Source organism: Schistocerca serialis, chromosome 2 (genome assembly GCF_023864345.2).
Source record: "Schistocerca serialis cubense isolate TAMUIC-IGC-003099 chromosome 2, iqSchSeri2.2, whole genome shotgun sequence".
Lineage (NCBI taxonomy): Eukaryota > Metazoa > Arthropoda > Insecta > Orthoptera > Acrididae > Schistocerca > Schistocerca serialis.
Genome location: NC_064639.1, coordinates 797,974,079 through 798,001,177, shown reverse-complemented (window position 1 = coordinate 798,001,177; position 27,099 = coordinate 797,974,079). Strand labels below are relative to the sequence as shown.

At 45.1% G+C, this 27,099-nt stretch overlaps 1 protein-coding gene across 1 annotated transcript in view; it reads left to right on the top strand.

Annotated features, from left to right (window-relative positions):
* Positions 1-27,099, top strand: part of LOC126456426 (uncharacterized) — a 73,390-nt gene that overhangs the window by 22,319 nt on the left and 23,972 nt on the right. The window contains exons 2-3 of the mRNA XM_050092177.1: positions 6,200-6,479; positions 23,495-24,085. Of these exons, the coding sequence (XP_049948134.1) occupies positions 6,204-6,479; positions 23,495-24,085 (867 nt within the window). The 5' untranslated portion in view covers positions 6,200-6,203. The remainder of the gene's footprint in view (positions 1-6,199; positions 6,480-23,494; positions 24,086-27,099) is intronic.

Here is a 27,099-nt window from a genome sequence, read left to right as displayed (position 1 = left end):
CCCTACGGCACTGCGTAGGATCCTGCGGTCTTGGCGTGCATCCGTGCGTCGCTGCGGTCCGGTCCCAGGTCGACGGGCACGTGTACCTTCCGCCGACCACTGGCGACAACATCGATGTACTGTGGAGACCTCACGCCCCACGTGTTGAGCAATTCGGCGGTGCGTCCACCCGGCCTCCCGCATGCCCACTATACGCCCTCGCTCAAAGTCCGTCAACTGCACATACGGTTCACGTCCACGCTGTCGCGGCATGCTACCAGTGTTAAAGACTGCGATGGAGCTCCGTATGCCACGGCAAACTGGCTGACACTGACGGCGGCGGTGCACAAATGCTGCGCAGCTAGCGCCATTCGACGGCCAACACCGCGGTTCCTGGTGTGTCCGCTGTGCCGTGCGTGTGATCATTGCTTGTACAGCCCTCTCGCAGTGTCCAGAGCAAGTATGGTGGGTCTGACACACCGGTGTCAATGTGTTCTTTTTTCCATTTCCAGGAGTGTATATGGCTCTGAAGGGTGGACGCTAAATATGACAACAACGAAGAAAGTGAAGCCTTTGAAATGTGGATTTATCGCAGAATGCTTAAAATACCATGGAATGCAAGAATAACCAACACCAAAGTACTGGAACGAATGAACAAGCAGCGAGAACTGTTGACAGTGCTTAAAAGAAGAAAAACTGCATACATAGGACATATAGTATGGAACACCAAATATATGCTTCTGCAGTTAATAATAGAAGGGAAGATTGAATGAAAAAGAAGACAAGGGCGAAGAAGAACATCCTGGTTGGACAACATAAAGCAGTGGACAGCACTACGAAGTGTAGATCAGCTATTACATACTGCAGTTCACAGGAGAATGATGCGACATGTGGTCGCCAACATCTATTAATGGATTGAAGAGGTAGAAGTGTAACTATTAGTGTCAATAAATGGATAAGACACCGGCACAACTCAAAGTTCTACTACATAGACAAGAGTAGTTGGTTGGCGTTCCTACCAAAAATCTGGAAGTGTACTTAACCGAATTACATCAAATTTTTACACGATAATATTAATTATCCACTCCAGTATATAAATTCAATTCATCGCCATAAAATTACTTTCATGTTTCGCAACGTTTTATCCGTCTGAGGTAGCTCAGTGCTGTACATTGGACCCAGCTGTTCCAATCACCGTCCAACTATCTAGATTTAGCTTTTACGCGATTCCTTAAATCTCTGAAGGTAAGCGCCCGGATGGTTCATTTGAAACGGCACAGTGGACTTCATTTCCCATCTGTCCACAACACGAAAATGCTCTGCATCTGATGGCCTTGTCTCCGATGAGATTAGACCGTAATCTTCCTTACTTATTTTCAGTTAATTATGGAAGTAAAGAACCATTATATCACAGCCATAACATTTTTGGACCTATCGTGACAACCAGCGAGTGACATTATCGTTCACTTTGCCAATGACATGAAGGTATGAAGAGATAAGGTTGCCGAGAAGCAGTGGACTTTGGAAATCGTTTATCTACTCAATCTGCAGAAGTACACCCAACAACAAGAAATCCTGCACTTTTCAACCGGCTTGGCTTATTAATCTATACTACTACATAGATAAGAGTCGTTGATTGACGTTCCTACCAAAGATCTGGAAGTGTACTTAACCGATTTACATCAAATTTTTACACGATGCTCAAATGAACATTCGGAGAGACATATGCTACATGTTTTAATGTATATAATATAATACGTAAAAATATATGTAAAATATAAAGGAGAAACGTTACCAAAAGTACTCGACCATTTTACTTCATATTTTTACACTATACTTTAACGAACATTCGCACAGACATAGGCTATATATTTCTTTGTACACATATATAATATATATGAAATATATAAATATATAAACATTGTTACCTAAAAATTGAAAACATCTTGACCAATTTACTTCAAATTTTTGCAGGATTCTCTGAGAAAGATTCAGAGGGACTTCAGCAACATATTTTTTTAAATAACAGTGACAGGTTTTCTGTTAAATGAGAAAAAAGCTGTGCGGTTCGAATGTGCAGTTTTGTTTTCTTTCTCGCAGCCAGTTTTAACTGTGATAACAGGACATTTAAACCATTACACACATTGTTTCTCCCATATATGGGCCCTATCGTTTCTCATTATCTATAATTTTAAACAAAAATCGAATGCACAATGATGTGGTATTTTGTTTTCTACCTTGCAGTCGGTTTTCATAGAAAACAGGAAAACTATACTTGTGGCTTAGCGGCTTATGATTAAAATGCTACTGCGGAATCTGAATTTACAACAATAATAAACCAATAAAGGACAGATAGGGGGAGGGGGGCAGGAAGTGGATGTAGTTGGGTGGATGGGGATGTGGAGAGAGAAGGGGGGGGGGGGAGAAACAGTGGAAAGAGAAGGAGGAGGTGGAAATGGATGAAGAGAGTGGAGGAAGAGGTTGACAGAGAAGGGGGAGGGGGGGGGGGGAAGATTAGCACATGGTTCAAATGGCTCTGAGCACTATGGGACTTAACATCGGAGGTCATCAGTCCCCTAGACTTAGAACTACTTAAACGTAACTAACCCAAGGACAAAAACACACACATCCATTCCCGAGGCAGGATTCGAACCTGCGACCGTAGCAGTAGCGCGGTTCCAGACTGAAGCGAGGGAAGATTAGGACATGTACACAAGTCATTTACCAACTGTGAAGCATTTCTGGGTTCGCTAGTGTTAACAGAAAGGCAGCAGTTGTTTGGTATTCATTCCAGATCTGACTCTGCCAAATTGATGAATCAGCTCTAAGGCACCAAAATGTGAGGCCTCCAAAGCTGGGAAGGAAATTAACATTTCAAATATTATTTTAACTATTTTTTGTGGGTCTGATACGTGACGAAGTGTTAAGGTCCTGTGGCTACGCAAGGAACACTCATATGTGATCCTTTTGAGAATGACACAAGGCCACGCCAGTGAGCAACAGTGGTACGAGTGAATGAGCTCGCCGTTACAATAGAAATTCCCTTTCCAGTGCACAATGAGAGGGATACACTTCAAGAAAAAAAAAAAAAAATACAACGCGATAATCGAAATGTGATATTCGATGGTAATCTTTCACTTACAATAGGCAAGTTATTTTAATATATGTTTTTGTAGCAGATAAAATGTGTATCTTCTTCTTTTATTTAGTAACAAGTCTTATAAATCAATCTTGGTACCTTTTTGTAGTCTTTTAAGGCACAGTAGTATGATTATACTCCCAATGACGAAAGACTAGGGCGTTCTGTTCACTATTTGCAAAATGATCCGAGTTGTTTCTAGGCACAGCAGAATACTTTTAAATTTAAGTGATCACAAGAACACGATGCAAAATTGCTCAAATAGTTTTAAATGTAAGTGGTCACATCAACACAATGCAAAACTGCTCGAACTGTTGAAGAATGGCTGTATATGCAATAACTCTTACCGCCGTTGCTACTTCGGCAGAGACGAACTGTGACAAAGCACAATTTTCTTATACTTTCGACACGCCTGAAGGGCTTTCGGCTCTAGCCACACATGCATTAAGATAGACTCACACTTGGCGGAATGGAACGGAACGTGACGTCAAAACATTCCACAATGCGTTCCAAATGACGACATTGATTCAGGCCATGAACGGCACGGGAATTTGGCATGTGTTGGGGGAGGGGGGGTGGGGGTGTTGAGGGGGGGGGGGAGGGGGGGACTGTGCCGTTGTCTGCTATCATCGCTGTGCATACTTATGATAGAAGTGGATTTTGTGCATTTGTGTTTTCTTAATCTATTTTTATTATTTTCTTTTGTTTTCGTGACAAATTGCAAATATTCAATGACGCAGGTTTTTCCAGTGAACGGAGCTGACACGTACACTGTGTATAAACAAGCAAATAAAATAAACTTATATTAAATAGAAAAGTCAACTCTATTGAAGGAGAAAAGAATATTATCCGCTACGTAGAAAAAAAAAAATCATGTAGTGAATAAGATCGCAGTCGATACCAAATAAATATCGATGTTTCGAAATGTTGTTTCACTTCTCAGCAATTTACCACACAAATAACTGATCGAGGACCTCCGCTATGAAGTTTGCTTTGGCCATTAATAAACTTCGTTATTGGCAGTTCCTTAACTGTGGCTTTGTACTCCGACGTTTCGTGTCACAAATGATGTGTCGTATCTCACTTTCACCGTTCCGTACTGGACTAAGCGTACTGACGTCGTGTTGACGTCCCGTCTAGTGTGAAACTTCCACCGTTCGACGGTGATGTCGCCTTGACGTCGAGTGTGAGTTGGCGTTTGAACTTTAAGCTTACTCCGTGAGTTTGGTCAGAGAACGTGCGGCAGCTTCTGGTGCGGAAAATGCAGGTAAACGCTTTGTGTGAACAGGCATTCACTCTTTTGGTGGCCGCAGTAGAGAGAACGATTGAACGGAGTGTGTTAGATAGGCTGCGATGCGAGCTCTGGAGTATTTCACGTATGGCCTTCAGTCCACCCCCTCCGTCCCCCCTCTCGTTTAAGAGAAGGATGTAAATGTTGTATGTTCTTACGATACGTATACGCCGTTGCTAAAGACTTACACTTAGTCACCTCACGGGAACGACGTGAGGCTATTATCGCGGACCCAACGTTCGTTTCGTGGGCCTGGTCTCTTTCTTAACCACCTATATATCTTGTGCAAGTTACTGATTAAAACTAAAGATACAATTTTGCCATAATTTGGTTGCGAAAATGCAATTATTCGGCGTTTGCAAGTCCTATACTTGAATTGTAACTGGTTTCACAATCAGTTAATAATTCAGTGTTTCTTGAAGCCCGTGTGGACAACGTTGTTTCTCGTGTTCTTTCTTTACAATATCTTATAGTTTCCTTCCATGTGCCTTCTTACGACTTTTTGTACCTACAGCTGATGTATGACCTTGTGTGGTTTGTACTTCGGTAATATGTACTCACATATTGCATCTCTTCAACCACTGGTCATATATACTTACGTTAATATTTATAACTGGAGATCCCACTGACTTCGGTAACTTTGCTTTCAATTGTTTAGCGATTTCTTCTAGCCCAGCCAATAATTTTCTTCATCGTTGCGTCGATACATCACCAAATTACACACGTTTGCGACAGATATGGCGCTATCAGAAATTGGAATATATTTTCTTTCAGCGCAAAGTTTTTGACCGTAGAAGTCCACAAGATAGGCGACAGATGCACAAAATATCTGCTGCGTATAATTATCGGTTAAGTTTTCAGAACATAACTCTGAGACAGTGAAATCATGCTCGTATTAGAGTACAGTCGTTTCCGAGAAATATGCCCAGTGTGTTAGGTAACATCTAGTTCAAGTCAGATTAAGTTCTAAGTTAAAATAATTCTCGTAAATTACCGACTCAATATCGCGAATAATTTCATCAAAATTATTATCGTCATACTCAGGCTAGATAACGTTTTACTTTCCAGATTAAAAATCCAGAAAAATCCGCTCTTTTTAAAGTTTTTAATGCCAAATTTTTTGAAATTTTTTGAAATGACGGATTAGATCTAGAAACAGAGTTAGTTGACCATGTGGCTGTCTCCCAATGAAATATACACGAACAAAAATGAAATGCTTTATGAAAATCGGAAAATAAGTTGGTGGCAACTTTCTCCTCGAAACTTTTCATAATGAACCTGTGTCTTTGGACCAACAAATGAGATTCACAGCTTTGTGGTGCACAATGATAGGCCTACCAAAAACTTTAAGGTAGTTTCTAGAAAGACACACACAGGAAGAAGCACTGGAGATCGTCTTGTAGTGTCGTAGTCCATACAGACAGAAAGTCAGCCTCACTTTCGGCACACAGAGTCCATATAAGTCAAACTTGAAATCCATCCAGTTCACAGTCCTGATGAGGCTGCCTGTTGTTTTTTATCATTGTCTGCAACTAAAACTCGCTTCTGTCAAAGAACATTCACTAAGTGTGACGAATATCTTAATGCCTACGAAAGTAACATAACCACCTGTGAAGCAAACGTGTGTAAAAACTTTCTTTAAAATCGTTTTCAAGACAGAAAAGGTGAACAGAGTTCCACGCTGAGCGCTCTGAGAAACTGTTGAGATACAAATCTATTATACCCTTTCCTTTCTGTGTTTCTTGGCATAGTGATCCTCCCACAAACAGAACTTCTCCATTTGTTAACAGGACTATGAATGCGCCAGGAAGCAATGGTCCGGAAGTGACAGATTATATCGACCACGCCATGATGGAGGCGGCCCTGAAGAGACATTTGTCCTGTGGAACCATCACCGTGGAGTCCATCGCGGTGGAGCCGGCGAACAAGGCTGGCGCCGGCTACGGCAGCCAGATGTCCAGGGTGAGGGTCGCCTTCAGGAAGGGCGAGGAAGAGGCGACTCAGCAGCTGCCGTTGGTCGTGAAGGCAGACGTTATCACGGCGGAGGAGAGGCAGAAGGGGGAGGTGAAGGTGAGATGCAGCGCCAAGCTGGTGGTGGTCAATGACTAAACCTTCTAGGAAGGCTAGACATAAAGTTTCATTTATCACCTTGAAAGAATCAAGCTACGACCTTAAAATTTTGCGATGGTGTTAGTCTTTTTCAACACATTCAGCCTTCAGTGCGACATATTTTTACCAACTATGAATGATGTAGTAGCGAAGTCTACGTTTTGGCAGTTCAGGATAATCACCTGCAAAAACCTCACAACCAATGGTTTCTTCGTCTCAGAAAAGAAGAAGAAGTCACTGGGTGCCATGTCTGGAGAATATTGGGAGAGGGGGGGGGGGGGGGGAGTGAGGCAAAATCGGACAGCCCAAAGAGAAGCAATATGTCCTGTGCAAAATGAGCAGTGACTTTCCATGCAACTTAAACACTCCCTCTGACAACTTCCCATGACTCTTAATTTTGTCAGTCTCCAATTATCTCACCAACGTACACTACTGGCCATTAAAATTGCTACACCAAGAAGAAATGCAGATGATAAACGGGTATTCATTGGACAAATATATTATACATTTTCACGCAATTTGGGTGCATAGATCGTGAGAAATCAGTACCCAGAACAACCACCTCTGGCCGTAATAACGGCTTGATACGCCTGGGCATTGAGTCAAACAGAGCTTGGATGGCGTGTACAGGTACAGCTGCCCATGCAGCCTCAGCACGATACCACAGTTCATCAAGAGTAGTGACTGGCGTATTGTGACGAGCCAGTTGCTCGGCCACCACTGACCAGACGCTCCAATTGGTGAGAGGTCTGGAGAATGTGCTGGCCAGGGCAGCAGTCGAACATTTTCTGTATCCAGAAAGGTCCGTACAGGACCTGCAACACGCGGTCGTGGATTATCCTGCTGAAATGTAGGGTTTCGCAGGGACCGAGCCACGGGTCATAACACATCTGAAATGTAACGTCCACTGTTCAAGTGCTGTCAATGCGAACAAGAGGTGACCGAGACGTGTAACCAATGGCATCCCATACCATCACGCCGGGCGATACACAAGTATGGCGATGACGAATACACGCTTCCAATGTGCGTTCACCACGATGTCACCAAACACAGATGCGACCATAATGATGCTGTAAACATAACCTGGATTCATCCGAAAAAAATTACATTTTGCCATTCGTGCACCCAGGTTCGTCGTTGAGTACACTATCGCAGGCGCTCCTGTCTGTGATGCAGCGTCAAAGGTAACCGCAGCCATGGTCTCCGAGCTGATAGTCCATGCTGCTGCAAACGTGGTCGAATTGTTCGTGCAGATGGTTGTTGTCTTGCAAACGTCCCCATCTGTTGACTCAGGGATCGAGACGTGGCTGCACGATCCGTTACAGCCATGTGCATAAGATGTCTGTCATCTCGACTGCTAGTGATACGAGTCCGTTGGGATCCAGCACGGCGTTCCGTATTACCCTCCTGATCCCACCGATTCCATATTCTGCTAACAGTCATCGGATCTCGACCAACGCGAGTAGCAATGTCGCGATACGATAAACCGCAAGCGCGATAGGCTACAATCCGACATTTGTCAAACTCGGAAACGTGATGGTACGCATATCTCCTCCTTACACGAGTCATCAGAACAACGTTTCACCAGGCAATGCCGGTCAACTGCTGTTTGTGTATGAGAAATCTGTTGGAAACTTTTCTCCTGTCAGCTCGTTGTAGATGTCGCCACCGGCGCCAACCTTGTGTGAATGCTAAGAAAAGCTAATCATTTGCATATCACAGCATCTTCTTCCTGTCGGTTAAATTTCGCGTCGGTAGCATGTCATTTTCGTGGTGTAGCAATTTTAATGGCCAGTAGTGTATTTTGATAGTATTCTCCAGTGACGGTTTTCCTCTTACGAGAACACCTGTTAGCGCCACACCACAGCAGTCCTAAATAAATTCAGTAGCACATTGCCTGATGATGGTTGTCTCTCTGTCTTTTTTGGTTTTGGTTTTGGTGAGTCAACATGTTTCCACTGTTTGCTTTACGCCTTTATTTGGGGCCTCGTCCATGGTGACCAGGTGGTCAAAGAGGTCATCTGGACTGGCCAAACGTTGCTGTAATATTTCTGCTGCTACCTCGGTTTGGAGACTTTTCCCATGGGTGTGAACTGTCTCGGAACTCAGTAGGCAGCGAACTTATCATTTCCAAACTGACGTGCAAGAAGTTGAAAACTGATCTACGACTGATTTTAGCGGTCTCCATTATCTCTTCGATTGTGATACGCCGATGTTGGGATCACCATTGCCGCCACTACTCTTACGATTCCTGTTTTTTTGCAGAGAGATGGCTTATTACTTTGTTCTTCGTCATACAGATTTGTTTAACCACACTGTAAGCCACCTAACCACTGTGTCACATGACGCTGTATTCTTGCCGTACACTATCTTGGATTGTTATGCGTTGATCCTCTTCGAACGTAGAAAACGAATTACCGCACAATACTCTAGTGTATCAAGGGGCTGCGCCATGTTTAGCGACGTATTAAGGGGTTCCAGTCTGTGCGAGAACTAGTAACGGATCATTTCTAGGCCGCGACTGTCGGCGAGCGGTGGTCCCTATTGTGAGCGACAGCGTCGGCTTCCGAGTGTCTGCGGGAATGCAGCTCTATTCTACAGCCTGGAGATAAAGGGCATGGATTGTTCTAATCTAGCTAATGGGTGATGTTCCGTCCCGACTGGGTGGTCCTCAGTGGCGAATGTGTTTCCCACAGAATGGCTTTTATTTCCTGGTACCTTATGAGAAACGAATTCCTGAGAGTGTCAGCAGGCAACAGCACCTTAAAAGAGGATTATGAACGTTAGTAAGAAATGGTCAACCGTAATCTCCACTTTCTGTTCTGCAGTCTTATTTTCCAAAACGTCTGCATGTGAAAAGAATGCTGTGGGACAGTGGTCAGCCCCGTGAAATCGAGGAGTAAGTCGATGGTCCGGGTAGGGTGCAGGAGGCGATTTGGGCCGTCTGGGTGGAGGTGATGAGAAGGCGTATGTCGGAAGTTCGTAGGCAGGGGCCAGAAACGTTTTTTTCGTGTATAGAAGATTTAGAAAGTGACTGAATGTGCGTTCCCTTTGACGCGCTTGGGAGCGTCTCACCGTCAGTCTGTTGCCTGGCGTCGCGATGGATATTGCTGTTTAGCGTACACTGACTGTTTAAGGACAGGCTGCCTGACAGAACGTGGTGCAACTGGCTAGCTGGAGGTGTTATCTAATGGACGAAGGGGACTTGGCGAGTGTTTTTAGAAGATAACAGAGTTTTGCTTCAATAGAAACTTGAAGTGCGGAGTTCTCATCTATGTCCTTAGCCTCTTCGACTCCAGACTGTGTTCCTTTGATGTTTACAGAAGAGGTGGGAGATACCGGCTGGTGATGGTGTAGTGACTGATTGCGGTGCTTGTTACCTAATCTAGTGGTCAGGCTTGGGAGGTTTTGAAGATAATGAGATGGCGTCAGGACACTGAATAGTGGTGTAGTGGAAGTGACTGTTTTAATCCTATCTCGCGTGTCTAAGCAGGCTGGCGGCCATTATTTGGCTTTATAGCGTGGATGTATCAGAACCTAGAAATTATCCAGCTCTATCAACAAACGTTTGAGAGAAAGTCTTCTTAGATATACATCGCGAGAGTTGGCTCGCGCTCCGCATGGTGCTACTACACCCTTGCTCTTAAGGATAATGCTGATACATGGTGAAACGACGCTCTGGTGGGCTGTCTGCGGGTTTAAATCACCTCGGGGTATGACCATGCGGTGCATTTGACCTGCGGTCGTCGCATGGTGGCGCCGGCAGCAGTCCACATACGCAGAGGTGTGTTGGTGCATGTCAGAGTACGGTGCAGCGAGTAAGTGTGCAGACGTTTTCAGACGTGCTAATGGTGACTGTGTTGAAAATAACACATATTGATGACGTTATGAAGGGTAGAATACAAGGGCAACTGGAGACTGATCAAACACAGCAGGTCGTAGCACGATCTCAAGATTATGGCAACGATACCAGCAGACAGGAAACGTGTCCAAGCGATACACTACGTGACGTCCACAGTGTACATCACCACAAGAAGACCGATATCTCACCATCAGTGCCCGCAGACTGCCACGGAGTACTGCAGGTACTCGGGACCTTATCACAGCCACTGGAACAGTTGTCTCCAGACACACAGTCTACAGACGACTGAACAGACATGGTTTATTCGCCCGGAGACCTGCAAGGTGCATTCTACTGACCCCTGGTCACAGGAGAGCCCGTAAAGCCTGGTGTCAAGAACGCAGTACATGGTCGTTGGAATAGTGATCCAAGTTATGTTCACGGACGAGTCCAGGTATAGTCTGAACAGTGATTCTCGCCAGGTTTTCATCTGGCGTGAACCAGGAACCGGACACCAACCCCTGAATGTCCTTGAAAGGGACCTGTATGGAGGTCGTGGTTTGATGGTGTGAGGTGGGATTATGATTGGTGCACGTACACCCCTGCATGTGTTTGACAGAGGAACTGTAACAGATCAGGTGTATCGGGACGTCATTTCGCACCAGTATGTCCGCCTTTTCAGGGGTGCAGTGAGTCCCACCTTCCTCCTGATGGATGATAACGCACGGCCCCACTTAACTGCCATCGTGGAGGTGTACCTCGAAACACAAGATGTCTGGCAAATGGAGTGGCCTGCCTGTTCTCCAGACCTAAACCCCATCGAGCACGTCTGGGATGCTCTCGGTCGACGTATCGCTGCACTTCTTCAAATCCGTACGACACTTCAAGAGCTCCGACAGGCACTGGTGCAAGAATGGGAAGCTATACCCCAGCAGCTACTCGAGCACCTGATCCAGAGTATGCCAACCCGTTGTGCGGCCTGTGTACGTGTGCATGGTGATCATATCCCATATTGATATCGGGGTACATGCGCAGGAAACAGTGGCGTTTTGTAGCACATGTGTTTCGGGACGGTTTTCTCAACTTATCACCAATACCGTGGACTTACATATCTGTGTCGTGTGTGTTCCCTATGTGCCTATGCTATTAGCGCCAGTTTTGTGTAGTGCCACGTCGTGTGACACCACATTCAGCAGTTATCCTAAATTTATGAGCATGAGTGTAGTTCATCAACTCTGGCCGTCGCCGCGACAGGACTTTACCAGACGCTACGAAAGTTTCGAGACGACGGACGAGTAAGAACGTCTCAGACTGCAGTCACGTACCTACAAATAATTGAAAAATTAATTACGTATCGTAATTTCTTTTAGGTGACAGCTAAAAATTTATAACTAACCTATATAAACTTCTAAATGTAAATATATTGTTTTATATTTTGCGTAAATGGCTAGCCCACAGAAATATGATGACACCAATTGACGGCTGAGTAAAATTAAGATATATGTTAGTCGAGTAGAATATCCTTTCAATTACTGTACAGCAGGAACTAGATTGATCAGACAGAACGCTATTACCACCGACATACTATCGATATAAAGCCGTCCAGGCGATAGCAGCATCTCCTGGCGAGGAATAACTGCTGGTCAGACACACGCACGGTGCGTGTAGTATCCGTGAACAGTTTTAAGTATGAGGCTAGCGAATTCCACTAACAGGTGCAACAGAAATGCGAGTGACAATGTCATGATGTCATAGAAGCTGTAGGACGCCACTTTGAACAACCTTTTACGTATTACAGAGATAAATAGAATGGTTACAAAAATACATAGACCCATCTGGTAATTATGTGTAGCAATTAATAACAGTCGCCGCCCACCTACACTCATAAAATACGGTATGTCAAAAACATGGCTTAAAACGTAAATAGTAGTAAACGAAGAAGAGAAAAGGACAAATGAGATAAAAATCTGTAAAGACTGAGACAGCAGTGCCCTCTTTCAGCTAGTCTTTTTAATTTTTGTATTGACAATGTCCTTAAAACCTGTAAATAAGATAATTATCTAGGGATTAAATTAGATAAATAAGCTAATCTAAGTGCATTAATATTTGTAAATGATAAAGTAATAATCCAAGAAAGGAAAGACGACTTCCAATTAGGAGTACATCGACGGTATCAAATGCATATAGAATACAATCGTAAATGTTCACTACATAAAACGTTAGGTAATACAGTCGAAAATAGTAATTAACTACTAAGTAAGTAAACAGCTGTCACATTTGAAATATCTGGGCTGCAAAACGATTTAGGGTTACGATAATAACATAGATGAAATTCTATATCTATATTTCATGCAGCATGTGGAGCAATATATACAACACTTAACTACAGACATCGACAACACACAAAAATTAAAGTGTATTAAACTATGGCGACTCCATTACTATTTTATGTAAGCGAGAGTTGGATGAATAAAATGAGAGATAGCAGCAAAATACAAGCAGCAGAGATGAGATTCTTGAGGAGGGCGAATGGCGACACAGAGATTTAATAAAGCTTGTCAATGCACATACTGTCAATGAGGAAATAAATGAACACACAGAGCTGGATGGAAACAACATATGAGTAGAATAAGAGCTGAAAGACTACCAGAGATATTTCTGGCCTACAACCCGAAATAAGAAAAGACATTGGTCGACGAAGGCTACAGTAACGTAAACTCTGTGAAGAAAGAACATGCACATATCTAATTCCTGTACGTACGACGACGACGATGACCCCTTAGATTTTTATCGTGGTCATAAGACCAACGGTATTACTTGAGGAAATAGAGAAACAGCGCCGGCCGGGGAGGCGGAGCGGTTCTAGGCGCTACAGTCTGGAACCGCGCGACCGCTGCGGTCGCAGGTTCGAATCCTGCGTCGGACATGGATGTGTGTGGTGTCCTTAGGCTAGTTAGGTTTAGTAGTTCTTAGTTCTAGGGGACTGATGACCTCAGAAGTTAAGTCCCATAGTGCTCAGAGCCATTTGAACGATTTGAACAGAAACAGCTAAAACGTTGGCTGGCTGTTGCATTTCTTCAACTAATTTAATCTAGGGCCACGCAATTACCCAACATTACCGCATTTAAAATTGTGTAAACCCACGGTAAATGTGAATTTTTTCTTGTTGTTGCCGATGAATTCCGCCCTAGTCGTCTTCGGTCGGGAACTCCCCAAGTCAGACTGACGCTTTTGGCGTTCTTCATCATTCTTCAGAGTTAGTGTCATCATTACGGAAACATCGTGTACACCTTAAGAGCGATTAATTTTTAGGCCACCTCAGACATGCATTTCACACCACGTCTGAAGAAAGTGACGCAAAAAAATGGCTCTGAGCACTATGCGACTTAACTTCTGAGGTCATCAGTCACCTAGAATTTAGAACTAATTAAACCTAACTGACCTAAGGACATCACGCACATCCATGCCCGAGGCAGGATTCGAACCTGCGACCGGAGCGGTCGCTCGGCTCCAGACTGTAGCGCCTAGAACCGCACCGCCACTCCGACCGGCAAAGTGACGCAAACGAGCTCATTGTTCCTGAGCAGAGTATTCGGAAGACTCACTGTATGTAAACCAATGTGACATACGAAGCAGACAGTCTTTGGTCTTGCAATCAAGTAGCATAAGAAGAGGCAAATTTAAATGAAAATTCCTGCCAGATAAACAACGTGTCCTGAACCAAGACTCTAACTCAGAGCCATGGATTTCGCGGGATATCTCTTACCAGTTGAGTTATTCATCATCACACGTAACCAGTTTCGAAACGCTTTGCATCTTTCTTCTACAAACTGAAACTCAAAGCTTACTTTTACCAATCACATTTTCTTTTATTTTTTAGAGTAGACGTGGGTAAGGATACTGCAGATGGAGTGATGGAGGCCGTAAATATCAAATATCTGCACTTTATTAACAGATGTAGGCACATACAAAACACAAGTCTCGAGCTGACTGAGCTAGGTACTGTTGCTACAGCGGAGCTGGAGCGCCGTCCACAGAAAATCTGAGCAGTTCTCTTGGGGTGTCCGCAGATGATGCTGTAATTTACCGTCTAGTAAGGTCATCCGAAGACAGTATCAGTTGCAAAGCAATTTAGAAAAGATTGCTGTATGTTGTGGCAGGTGGCAGTTGACGCTAAATAACGAAAAGTGTGAGGTGATCCACATGAGTTCCAAAAGAAATCCGTTGGAATTCGATTACTCGATAAATAGTACAATTCTCAAGGCTGTCAATTCAACTAAGTACCTGGGTGTTAAAATTACGAACAACTTCAGTTGGAAAGACCACATAGATAATATTGTGGGGAAGGCGAGCCAAAGGTTGCGTTTCATTGGCAGGACACTTAGAAGATGCAAGTCCGCTAAAGAGACAGCTTACACTACACTCGTTCGTCCTGTGTTAGAATATTGCTGCGCGGTGTGGGATCCTTACCAGGTGGGATTGACGGAGGACATCGAAAGGGCAGCTCGATTTGTATTATCACGTAGTATGGGAGAGAGTGTGGCACATATGATACGGGAGTTGGGATGGAAGTCATTAAAGCAAAGACGTTTTTCGTCGCGGCGAGATCTATTTACGAAATTTCAGTCACCAACTTTCTCTTCCGAATGCGAAAATATTTTGTTGAGCCCAACCTACATAGGTAGGAATGATCATCAAAATAAAATAAGAGAAATCAGAGCTCGAACAGAAAGGTTTAGGTGTTCGTTTTTCCCGCGCGCTGTTCGGGAGTGGAATGGTAGAGAGATAGTATGATTGTGGTCCGATGAACCCTCTGCCAAGCACTTAAATGTGAATTGCAGAGTAATCATGTAGATGTAGATGTAGATGTAGATGCAGAATTTCCTCATTGCATTGAAACCCTTGATCCCCGCTAAGCCGTCACAGACCCCCTCCCACCTCCTGGGAGTGCGGAGCACAGGTGGGTGGAGGCTGATGCTGCTCAACTTCGCGCAGGCGTGCGCCACCTTCCCCGCCGTGGTTGGCTGCACACGCAGAGCCACGGGTGGACATCATCAGGTGTAACCTGTCTGAATGCATGATTTATTTTTGCTCTTGAATGATGTGTAATTCATGTTCCACATAATCCAAGAAAAGCGTTTTTTTTAACTTTTCGGCACCATCATAGTGGTTTCTCCATCCTGTTCATGTGTATGACATCACTCAGGAGGCACATTTGCACATACATTCTTGTAAACACTTCACAGATATTTCCCTGCTGCAATAAGTGGGTGGAGTGGAGGTGGCCGGTAGCAGTCAAAAGAGGTGCTACTGTGAGATATTATCTGATAGCCGATGAGGTCGTAGAAAACGCGAATGGCAACTGGTGGAGGCTGAAAGAAGGGGCGCAGTGGATACGATGCAGTGGATGTGTCTTGTTCTGATGACGGAACCTGATGCTGGGGGAGAATCAGAATGTCAAAGGTATTGTCGCCCCATCTAATTACTCTGTGAGGTCCTGAGTAAGGCGGGTATAATGCCGGTCGAACAGAATCATCGCGCAGTATTGCGTGGTCTGAGTCCCCCAGATCTTTATGAACGAAGGTTTTCTGCAGTCCATGCGCATGCGGCGATAGTATCTTATGTTGTGTGAATTAGCAGACAAGCTGCGGCAGTTCTTTGTCTTTAGGTAATTGTGATTGGTTCTTGAAATCCGCCGGAAGAGAGAAAGTTTGTCTATAAAGGCGTTCAGCGAGAGATGCACGGAGATGTTCAGAAGCCATACACAATCTAGAAGAAGCCATGGAACAGGGCGTAGTGCCAGCATTCAAAGAGACCATTACTTTGTTGATGGTAAGTTATTGTTCGAAAGTGCTGATCACCGCACACTGTGACAGAGTTCAGTAAAAAGGTGCTGACTTGAATTGCCTGCCTTGGTTTGTTGTTGGGGCAGGGCAACGGAAACGAGAACTTCATTGGCAATTGTCAATAACTGAAAGGATATGTCGATATCCATTCGAATCGGGAAAGGGCCCATTGGGATTTAAATGGACGTGCTGAAAACGGCCCTTAGGAAAAAAATAACGGATGAGTCGTGGTAGGGCATGCATCCTATTTTGGAACACCGGCAGATATCATGCGTCCAAGATTTACAGTCTTTCTTGACATTTGCTCAGGAACGTGGTTGGGGAGTGGAGCACTGGGTTGTCTGCGACTAAGGCTGATTGAGCTGATACACGTTTATTTTGCCATCTTATATTTAATTTTTCAACTGAAATTTAATTAAAAACGGAATCTTCAAATCCAGTGCCAAACTGGGGTGGGGTGGGGCCAGATGTGAGAACCCAACCATCTGGACCAGCACGTGCCGCTAGCATCAACGGCGCGCACCCCTCAGCTGCTGAGAGTGTCACATAAATGGAAGTACTCTTGTATTGTACTGTATTGTATTGTATGTTAACCGGGGGCTTAGAAACGACGGAGATGTTCCGTCCCCGCCGCAGCCGCAGTGGTCCACAACCCCACGACGGCTACTGCAGTCCACTTCACCCCTCCGCCGCCCCACACCGAACCCAGGGTTATTGTGCGGTTCGGACCCCGGTGGACCCCCCCCCCCCCCCCCCCCCTCCCACGGAACGTCTCATACCAGACGAGTGTGACCCCCATGTTTGCGTGGTAGAGTAATGGTAGTGTACGCGTACGTGGAGAACTTGTTTGCGCAGCAATCGCCAACATAGTGTAGCTGAGGCGGAACAAGGGGAACCAGCCCGCATTCGCCGTGTCAGATGGAAAACCGCCTAAAAACCATCCACAGACTGGCCGGCTCACCGGACCTCGACACAAGTCCGCCGGGCGGATTCGGGCCGGGGACCAGGCGCTCCTTCCCACTCCGGAAAGCCGTGCGTTAGACCGCACGGCCAACCGGGTGGGCCGAAGTACTCTTACTGTGAAACAGAGATGTGACTAAGCAACTCTGACGACACTTAAGTTCATTTAACAACCGATCGATTAACAAGACCACGACGAATTAATAAAACGTGACCAGTTAAATTTATTAGCCTGTGGGAAACGTCTCTCGTAAATAGCATTTCGTCTAACAACACCACAGAGTAGCCCCCTGACGTAGCCGAGCGGCGTGAGGAGCCTTGTCACGGTCCGCGCGGCTCGCCCCGTCGGAGGTTCGAGTCCTCCCCCGGGAATGAGTGTGTGTCTTTACCGTAGCGTAAATTAAAGTTAGATTAAGTAGTTTGTACGCTTAGGGACCAATGACCTCAGCAGTTTGGTCCCATAAGAGCTTACCACAAATTTCCTAACCCCCTGACGACCAGTACTACCGAAAGTTTCAATTTAGTTGTTCAAAATTCCACACAGTAAATACGCGGGACTTTCTGCTGAACTTATTCTCCATCAATAAGTTCATTACTCGTGTCATTCCACTGAGATTCGGAATGAGATGCCACAAGGATCTCAAAACACATCAGCTAATATAAGACACCAGACAGACAAACTAATATTTCATGTATTTGGTGCATTGCAACACAAACGACACATGTGTACGTATCACTGATCACACTTCACACTGAAATCACTCACAACGGAGCTACAACATTTTCGCGAAAACGCGATACACGATATGCCACGAACACATACGCCAAACCAGCTCACTACGAGCCCAAACTGACAACAGCTTGTCGGTGCCTGCTGCAGAAAACAAACTCTGATCTGAAGCTAAGAGAACACGTCCGGGGCTAGACTGTACGTTCGTATTTCAAAATAAGTTACCAATCAATGTGACAGTGGAGAGAAACAATTATAAAGCACATACACTTCCAGGCGCTTACTGCATAGGATCTAAAACTGTGCTGATTTCGTTGCACGTGGCCGAACGCTCTACGCAAATGCTGTAACCGCAATTACGGAAATCGAATACAAGATTTCAAATTGCTTTCCGCAGCTCAGATCCCAATGTTCAGCTGAGAGTACTAAACACGGAGAATAAACTTCTTTGAGGTTAGCTTCTAAAAGTTTCGCATGTACGAGGGTTGTCCAGAAAGTAATGCACCGCATTTTTTTCTCAGCCGAGAACAATGCTACGAATGCGAAACGTTACGTATACAGGGTGTTACAAAAAGGTATGGCCAAACTTTCAGGAAACATTCCTCACACACAAATAAAGAAAAGATGTTATGTGGACATGTGTCCGGAAACGCTTAATTTCCATGTTACAGCTCATTTTAGTTTCGTCAGTATGTACTGTACTTCCTCGATTCACCGCCATGATTTCATACGGGATACTCTACCTGTGCTGCTAGAACATGTGCCTTTACAAGTACGACACAACGTGTGGTTCATGCACGATGGAGCTCCTGCGCATTTCAGTCGAAGTGTTCGTACGCTTCTCAACAACAGATTCGGTGACCGATGGATTGGTAGAGGCGGACCAATTCCATGGCCTCCATGCTCTCCTGACCTCAACCCTCGTGACTTTCATTCATGGGGGCATTTGAAAGCTCTTGTCTACGCAACCCCGGTACCAAATGTAGAGACTCTTCGTGATCGTATTGTGGACGGCTGTGATACAATACGCCATTCTCCAGGGCTGCATCAGCGCATCAGGGATTCCATGCGACGGAGGGTGGATGCATGTATCCTCGCTAACGGAGGACATTTTGAACATTTCCTGTAACAAAGTGTTTGAAGTCACGCTGGTACGTTCTGTTGCTGTGTGTTTCCATTCCATGATTAATGTCATTTGAAGAGAAGTAATAAAATGAGCTCTAACATGGAAAGTAAGCGTTTCCAGACACATGTCCACATAACATATTTTCTTTCTTTGTGTGTGAGGAGTGTTTCCTGAAAGTTTAGCCGTACCTTTTTGTAACACCCGTTATATTATTTGAAGTCTCCTGAATTAGCGCGCCAAGTTTCCGCCACTTCCGACAGATAGCGTAGCTGAAGGACAGTTCCAAAATGCCGTCTGTAGGTGATGTACGTTACATTGAATTTCTCGCTGCAGAGAAAGAAACTGCGGGGAATATTCACAAAGGCGTGTGCAAAGTCTATGGAGCATGTCGACAGAAGTACAGTAAGGCCCTGGGCACGGAGGGTGAGGTCATCAGAAGGCGGTTCGGCGGAGCTCCACGATTTTCAGCGGTCGGGGAGAACATCCACGACTGTCACACCTGACATGTTGCAGCGATCTGATGTTGTTCGCCTGAACAGACGCATTGCGACTCAGTAGTTGGCGCGGCATCTGTCAATTAGCAAAAGAAGTGTGGATTCTATTATGCGCACTCTTGGATATTCAAAAGTGTGTGCAAGATGGGTCCTGCGGTGTCTAACGGTGGATCACAAATCGCACAGTAAAAACATTTGTCTTGATTTGCTGCAACGTTTTGAAGCCCAGGAGGTGGCCTTCTAGTCCCGGATTGTGACAGATGATGAAACCTGGGTTCACCATTACGAGCCCGAAACAAAACGACAGTCGAAGGAATGGCGCCATCTCCATTCCCTACAAGAGAAAAAATTCAAAGCAAATGCTTCCACCGGTAAGGTCATGATCACTGTGTTCTGGGATTGTGAAGGTGTGATTATCATTGATTCGATGCCAAGAGCCGGTACCATTAATTCAGAAGCCACATTAACAAAACTCAAGAAGCACTTCTGGCGACTTCGGCGCCACAATAACCCAGGAGATGTTTTGCTGCAACACAATAACGCTCGGCCGCACGCAAGTCTGAGAACTGCTCAACACATCGCTAAAAAAGGTTTGGACAGTGTTACCTTATCCATCCTACAGCTCTCACCTAGCCCCCTCGGACTTCCTCTTGTTTGGGCCATTAAAGGATGCCATTCTTGGAAGACGTTTTAAGGACGACGAGGAGATGATTCACATAGTGAAGCACTGGCTACGTCACCAGAAAAAGGATTGGTACCGATAGGGCATACACGCCCTTGTTTCGCGCTAGAGCAAGGCCATAGAACGGGATGGATATTACGTGGAAAAATAGGCTGTGTAGATAAAACACTGTTCTTTCGTGTGTGTAATACCCATTATGTTCAATCAAGAATTGTTGAAGAAAAAAATGCGGTGCTTTACTTTCTGGCCAAACGTCAAAATTCCGATTGGAATGGCACCTCACTCTGGAAACCTCGCCAAACGAGCAAAACAATTTCACGAGAATGAGTAATAGCGATCAAACAACCGGACAAAAACTTGAAGCACTTCAGTTACATAGAAGAATGCTAAACAGTATATAACTCTGATATTCTCTCTCAACGCTTAAGGAAACAGATCGACAACAAGAATTTTCCAAAACTCGGTAATAATTAATATCATGACATTTTGAGCAAGTCAGGACCTGCAACTGCGGGTAACTGTCAATTTTTGTTACCTGTAATTCAGGCGATAGTAAAAACCTGAAACAGTATATACTGCCCATGATAGCACAACGGAAAGCCTGTTACAACAACCTCTGAATGCATGACTTCACGCCTCAGTGATACAACGACGAAAAGCTATGACCACAAATGCGAGAAGCGGCCCATACTGATAGCTACACTACTGGCCATTAAAATTGCTACACAACGAAGATGACGTGCTACAGACGCGAAATTTAACCAACAGGAAGAAGATGCTGTGATATGCAAATGATTAGCTTTTCAGAGGATTCATACAAGGTTGGCGCCGGTGGCGACACCTACAACGTGCTGACATGAGGAAAGTTTCCGACCGATTTCTCATACACAAACAGCAACCGACCGGCGTTGCCTGGTGAAACGTTGTTGTGATGCCTAGTGTAAGGAGGAGAAATACGTACCATCACGTTTCCGACTCCTATAAACGTTGGATTGTAGCCTATCGCGATTGCGGTTTATCGTATTGCTACATTGCTGCTCGCGTTGGTCGAGATCCAATGACTGTTAGCAGAATATGGAATCGGTGGGTTCAGGAGGGTAATACGGAACGTCGTGCTGGATCCCAACGGCCTCGTATCACTAGCAGTCGAGATGACAGGCATCTTATCCGCATGGCTGTAACGGATCGTCCAGCCACGTCTTGATCCCTGAGTCAACAGATGGGGACGTTTTCAAGACAACCATCTGCACGAACAGTTCGACGACGTTTGCAGCAGCATGGACTATCAACTCGGAGACCATGGCTGCGGTTCACCTTCGCGCTGCATTACAGACAGGAGCGCCTGCGATGGTGTACTCAACGACGAACCTGGGTGCACGAATGGCAAAACGTCATCCAGGTTCTGTTTACAGCATCATGATGGTCGCATCCGTGTTTGGCGACATCGCGGTGAATGCACATTGGAAGCGTGTATTCGTCATCGGCATACTGGCGTATCACCCGGTGCGATGGTATGGGGTTCCATTGGTTACACGTCCTGGTCACCTCTTGTTCGCATTGACGGCAGTTTGAACAGTGGACGTTACATTTCAGATGTGTTACGACCTGTGGTTCTACCGTTCATTCGGTCACTGCAAAACCCTACAATCCAGCAGGATAATGCACGACCGCATGTTGCAGGTCCTGTAGGGGCCTTTCTGGATACGGAAAATGTTAGACTGCTGCCCTGGCCAGCACATTCTCCAGATCTCTCACCAATTGATAATGTCTGGTCAATGGCGGCCGAGCAACTGGCTCGTCACAATACGCCAGTCACTACCCTTGATGAACTGTGGTATCGTGTTGAAGCTGCATGGGCAGCTGTACCTGTACACGCCATCCAAGCTCTGTTTGACTCATTGCCCAGGCGTATCAAGGCCGTCATTACGGCCAGAGGTGGTTGTTCTGGGTACTGATTTATCAGGATCTATGCACCCAAATTGCGTGAGAATGTCAGCTCTATTGTAATATATTTGTCCAATGAATACCCGTTTATCATCTCCATTTCTTCTTGATGTAGCAATTTTAATGGCCAGTAGTGTAGGTGTGGCGGGAAAACACACATGGCAGGTATTTTAGCACCAGTAGAGGAATGCTCTTGCGATAGTAAAAATCTGAAACAGTGAATACCTTTCTTTTTCCCGCTTAGTGCAAAGAAGAGTAAAAGACCGTGAGTCGTTGGTCAATTCCAATGTATACACAGACCAAAACACTTGCTGAAACAAAAATTTTATTTTAGTTTTGTGACAGAGTGACTTATTATTCATCAACAGTGGTTTCCTTTGTTATGTCAGTTTCCTATCCTGGTTTCCTTTGTTATGTCAGTGGAGCTAATGAGAAGTCAGCTGTGGCAATTAGTATTAGTGCTTTGGTTAATGTTCAATATGTTGTTCACGTAAAAGTTCAAAACGGAAGACGTGTAGTGTCTGTTGGTGCTTAAACCGGTGAAATAAAATGTTATTATAATACCTTCATATCTTACAAGGGAGTGAAATGAAGTACAAGAGCGATGTGACTTCTGGCCAGGATAGCCTAGGATGTGTGTATCTTAAGGGAGTTGCCTGTGCAAAAGAGTTAATTAAAATTCAACTCAGAATATTCTTTTCATGGAATACATTTTGGTGCACCCAGGTCAACCTGTGAGGCCATTAGCCAGTCAACATGGTGATGCAAAGATGTTACTTTTAGTATTGGAACAAAGTACGACTAAGAAAGAGAACAGGAGAAATTTCACATCATTGACAGCTGAAAGTCGGCGCCAGAAATACTCCCGGTTGTAGGCGACAGCCATCAGCCAAATTGTAAGTTCCCTCTCACGCTCTCTTCTGGCTAATCGCAGTGTTGCATACTGGCTTGTTTGTCAGCAGGTTTCACAGGAACAAATCACCTTTGCTGAAGGGATAATTCTACCTGACACGTACGCCACAATTAATTTTACTTGAGTATTGCAGGAGAACATTCAAATGAAAAACTGGAAATAAGATAAAAAAATGAAAGAACACTTACACATACTATACGACCTGTAAAATAATAGGTTTAAAAAATGAGTATGTAGTGCTGAGCAGGAGCCCCACAGTCAGTCAGTGTTATCGGCCCCTGTGAAACCTTATCATGGCCTAGGAGGTAGCTATAAATGTAATTACTACAGTACTTTGCAGACTCTCCTCAAATTCAATATGCTATGTCTATGACACCTCCTGCTGTCCAGACTAAGTGTACAAAAACATGAGGTAAGGCCCACTCTATCTTGTTCCACAGTGGGACATATTCAAGTTGGAGGCGCTGGTGCTGGCCGAGGTGATACCCACAGCCCACGAGGCTCTGCGGCGGGTGGAGGGCGCGTCTTTCCGGCCACTGGCGGCCACGTGCCTGCACCACGGAGCCAAACCCAGGGGCTTCCTCGTGCTGGACGACCTGGTGGCGGCCGGCTATCGACTGGCGGACGATGGTCGACTTCTCGACTACCAGCACTGTGAGTTGGTGATGCGAGCTTACGCTCGCCTCCACGCCGGCACGGCCCACGTGCTCAGCAAGAGCCCCGATTACGGTACTCAACTCAATATGGATTTCTTTTCTGGCGACGGCATGCAGTTTATATTGCGGCCAATGATGCAATGTAATTTTTCTGCTGTCGCCGATTTCGTGAAAAAGGTTCCCGGCTATGAGCGCTACGCGGACAAGTTTGCGGGACTCGCAGATACATTGTTGCCTTTAATGACCGAGGCGTTGAAGAAAAAAGTGCAAGATACTAAGCTTAAGGTGCTGGTTCATGGCGACAGCTGGAAGAACAACATGATGTTCAAGTACTCAGTAGGGGAGGTTGCTGATGTACGGTTAGTAGATTTTCAGGTAAGTGTATTGACTACTCAGTAACATGTTTATTCTATGTGTCTTCTTGTCTACTTTATACGTCCTATGCAGATGTTAAATTACGAGATACAAAAGCAATTTTTCTTACTGAAATAAACAATACCTCATGTGATATATGTTTCATATGGAATTTACACTGAAGAGCCAAATAAACTGGTACACCTGCCTAATATCGTGTAGGGTCCCCGCGAGCACGCAGAAGTGCCGCAATTCGATGTGAGATGGACACGACTAATGTCTGAAATAGTACTGGAGGGAACTGACACCATAGATCCTGCAGGGCTGTCCATAAATTCGAAAGAGTACGAAGGGGTGAAGGTCGATCTGTTGTAGAATTTTCGAATATGTTTTTTGCTCGCATATCATATCATTTCTGGAAACCCAGAATCTACTCTGTAGGAATCGACATGGATTCCGGAAACAGCGATCGTGTGAGACCCAACTCGCTTTATTTGTTCATGAGCCAGAAAATATCAGATACAGGCTCCCAGGTAGATGCCATTTTCCTTGATTTCCGGAAGGCGTTCGATACAGTTCCGCACTGTCGCCTGATAAAGTAAGAGCCTACGAAATATCAGACAAGCTGTGTGGCTGGATTGAAGAGATTTAGCAAACAGAACAGAGCATGTTCTTCTCAATGGAGACACGTCTACAGACGTTAAAGTAACCTCTGGCGTCCCACAGGGGAGTGTTATGGGGCCATTGCTTTTCACAATATATGTAAATGACCTAGTAGATAGTGTCGGAAGTTACATGCGGCTTTTCGCGGATTATGCTGTAGTCTACAGAGAAGTTGCAGTATTAGAAAATTTGCAGCGAAATGCAGGAAGATCTGCAGCGGATAGGCACTTGGTGCAGGGAGTGGCAACTGACCCTTAACATAGACAAATGTAATGTATTGCGAATACATAGAAAGAAGGATCCTTTATTGTATGATTATATGAAAGCGGAACAAACACTGGCAGCAGTTACTTCTGTAAAATATCTGGGAGTATGCGTACGGAACGATCTGAAGTGGAATGACCATATAAAATTAATTGTTGGTAAGGCGGGTACCAGGTTGAGATTCACTGGGAGAGGCCTTAGAAAATGTAGTCCATCAACAAAGCAGGTGGCTTGCAAAACACTCGTTCGACCTATTTGAGTATTGCTTCAGTGTGGGATCCGTACCAGGTCGGGTTGACAGAGGAGATAGAGAAGATCCAAAGAAGAGCGGCGCGTTTCGTCACAGGGTTATTCGGTAAGCGTGATGGCGTCACGGAGATGTTTAGCAAACTCAAGTGGCAGACTCTGCAAGAGAGGCGCTCTGCATCGCGGTGTAGCTTGCTCGCCAGGTTTCGAGAGGGTGCGTTTCTAGACGAGATATCGAACATATTGCATCCCCCTACTTATACCTCGCGAGGAGTTCACGAATGTAAAATTAGAGAGATTCGACCTCGCACGGAGGCTTTCTGGCAGTCGTTCTTCCCGCGACCCATACGCGACGGGAACAGGAATAGGAGGTAATGACAGTGGCACGTAAAGTACCCTCCGCCACACACCGTTGGGTGGCTTGCGGAGTATAAATGTAGATGTAAATGTAGATCTCTTCTGAACAGCACATTGCAAGGCATCCCCGATAACCTCAACACTGTTCATGTGTGGGAAGTTTGGTGGCCAGAGGAAGTGTTTAAAACTCAGAAGAGTGTTCCTGGAGTCACTGTGCAGCAATACTGGACGTGTGGGGTGTCGCATTATCCTACCCAAGTTCTTCGGAGTACACAATGGACATGAACGGATGCAGGTGATCAGACAGGATGCTTACGTACGTGCCGGCTGTCAGAGTCGTATCTAGACGAAATCAGGGGTCCCATATCACTCCAACGGCACATGCCGCGCACCATTACAGAGCTTCCACCAGCTTGAACATTCCCATGCTGACATGCAGGGTCCATGAAAGCATGAGGTTGTCTCCATACCCGTACACGTCCATCCACTCGATATAATTTGAAACGAGAGTCGTCTGACCAGGCAACATGTTTCCAGTCATCAGCAATCCAATGTCGGTGTTGATGGGCCTAAGCGAGGCGTAAAGCTTCGAATTGTGCAGTCGTCAAGGGTATACGAGTGGCCTTCATCTTCGAAAGTCCATATCGATGATGTTTCGTTGAACGGTTCGCACGCTGACAATTGTTGATGGACCAGCATTGAAATCTGGAGCAATTTTCGGAAGCGTTGCACTTCTATCACGTTGAACGACTCTTTTCTGTCGTTGTTGGTGCCGTTCTTGGAGGATCTTCTTCCGGCCGCAGAGGTGTCGGGGATTTGACGTTGTACAGGATTCCTAATATTCACGGTACACTCGTGAAATCGTTGTACGGGAAAATCTCCACTTCATCGTTACCTCGGAGATGCTGTGTCCCATAGCTCGTGCGCTGACTATAGCACCACGCTCAAACTCACTTAAATCTTGATAACCCGTCATTTTAGCAGCAGTAGTAAATCTAACAACTCTGCCAGACACTTGTTGTCTTATATAGACGTTGCCGACCACAGCGCCATATTCTGCCCGATTACGTTTCTCTGTGCTTGAATACGCATGTGTATAGCAGTTTCTTTGGCGCTTCAGTGTACATCTTAATATAAGCTGATCATTTTGTTATGTCTTCTCGACTCCATTCACAGATGCTGTGCATAGAATACGATTGTAGGTAAAATCTCCAAATTCCTGTGATATTAGTGCAGTCTGTGCTCTGAAACTCGAGATGTCTTAGAGACAATGCTCACAAATGATAGAAATGTTATGCACCACTTCATACATAACAGAGTTTATGGAGCTACCACTCCTTTTGATCAGATGACAAATAGGAAGTCAGAAATTCGGGTGTGCAGTCGCGTAAGTTGAGTTTCTTCTTCTAATAATGCGGCTGTATATCGTTCAGCCATTTTCAGAATGAGCCGACAGACTGACGCTGCAGCAGTCGATCGTTTTAAACTTACGGGTCGAGCCACTG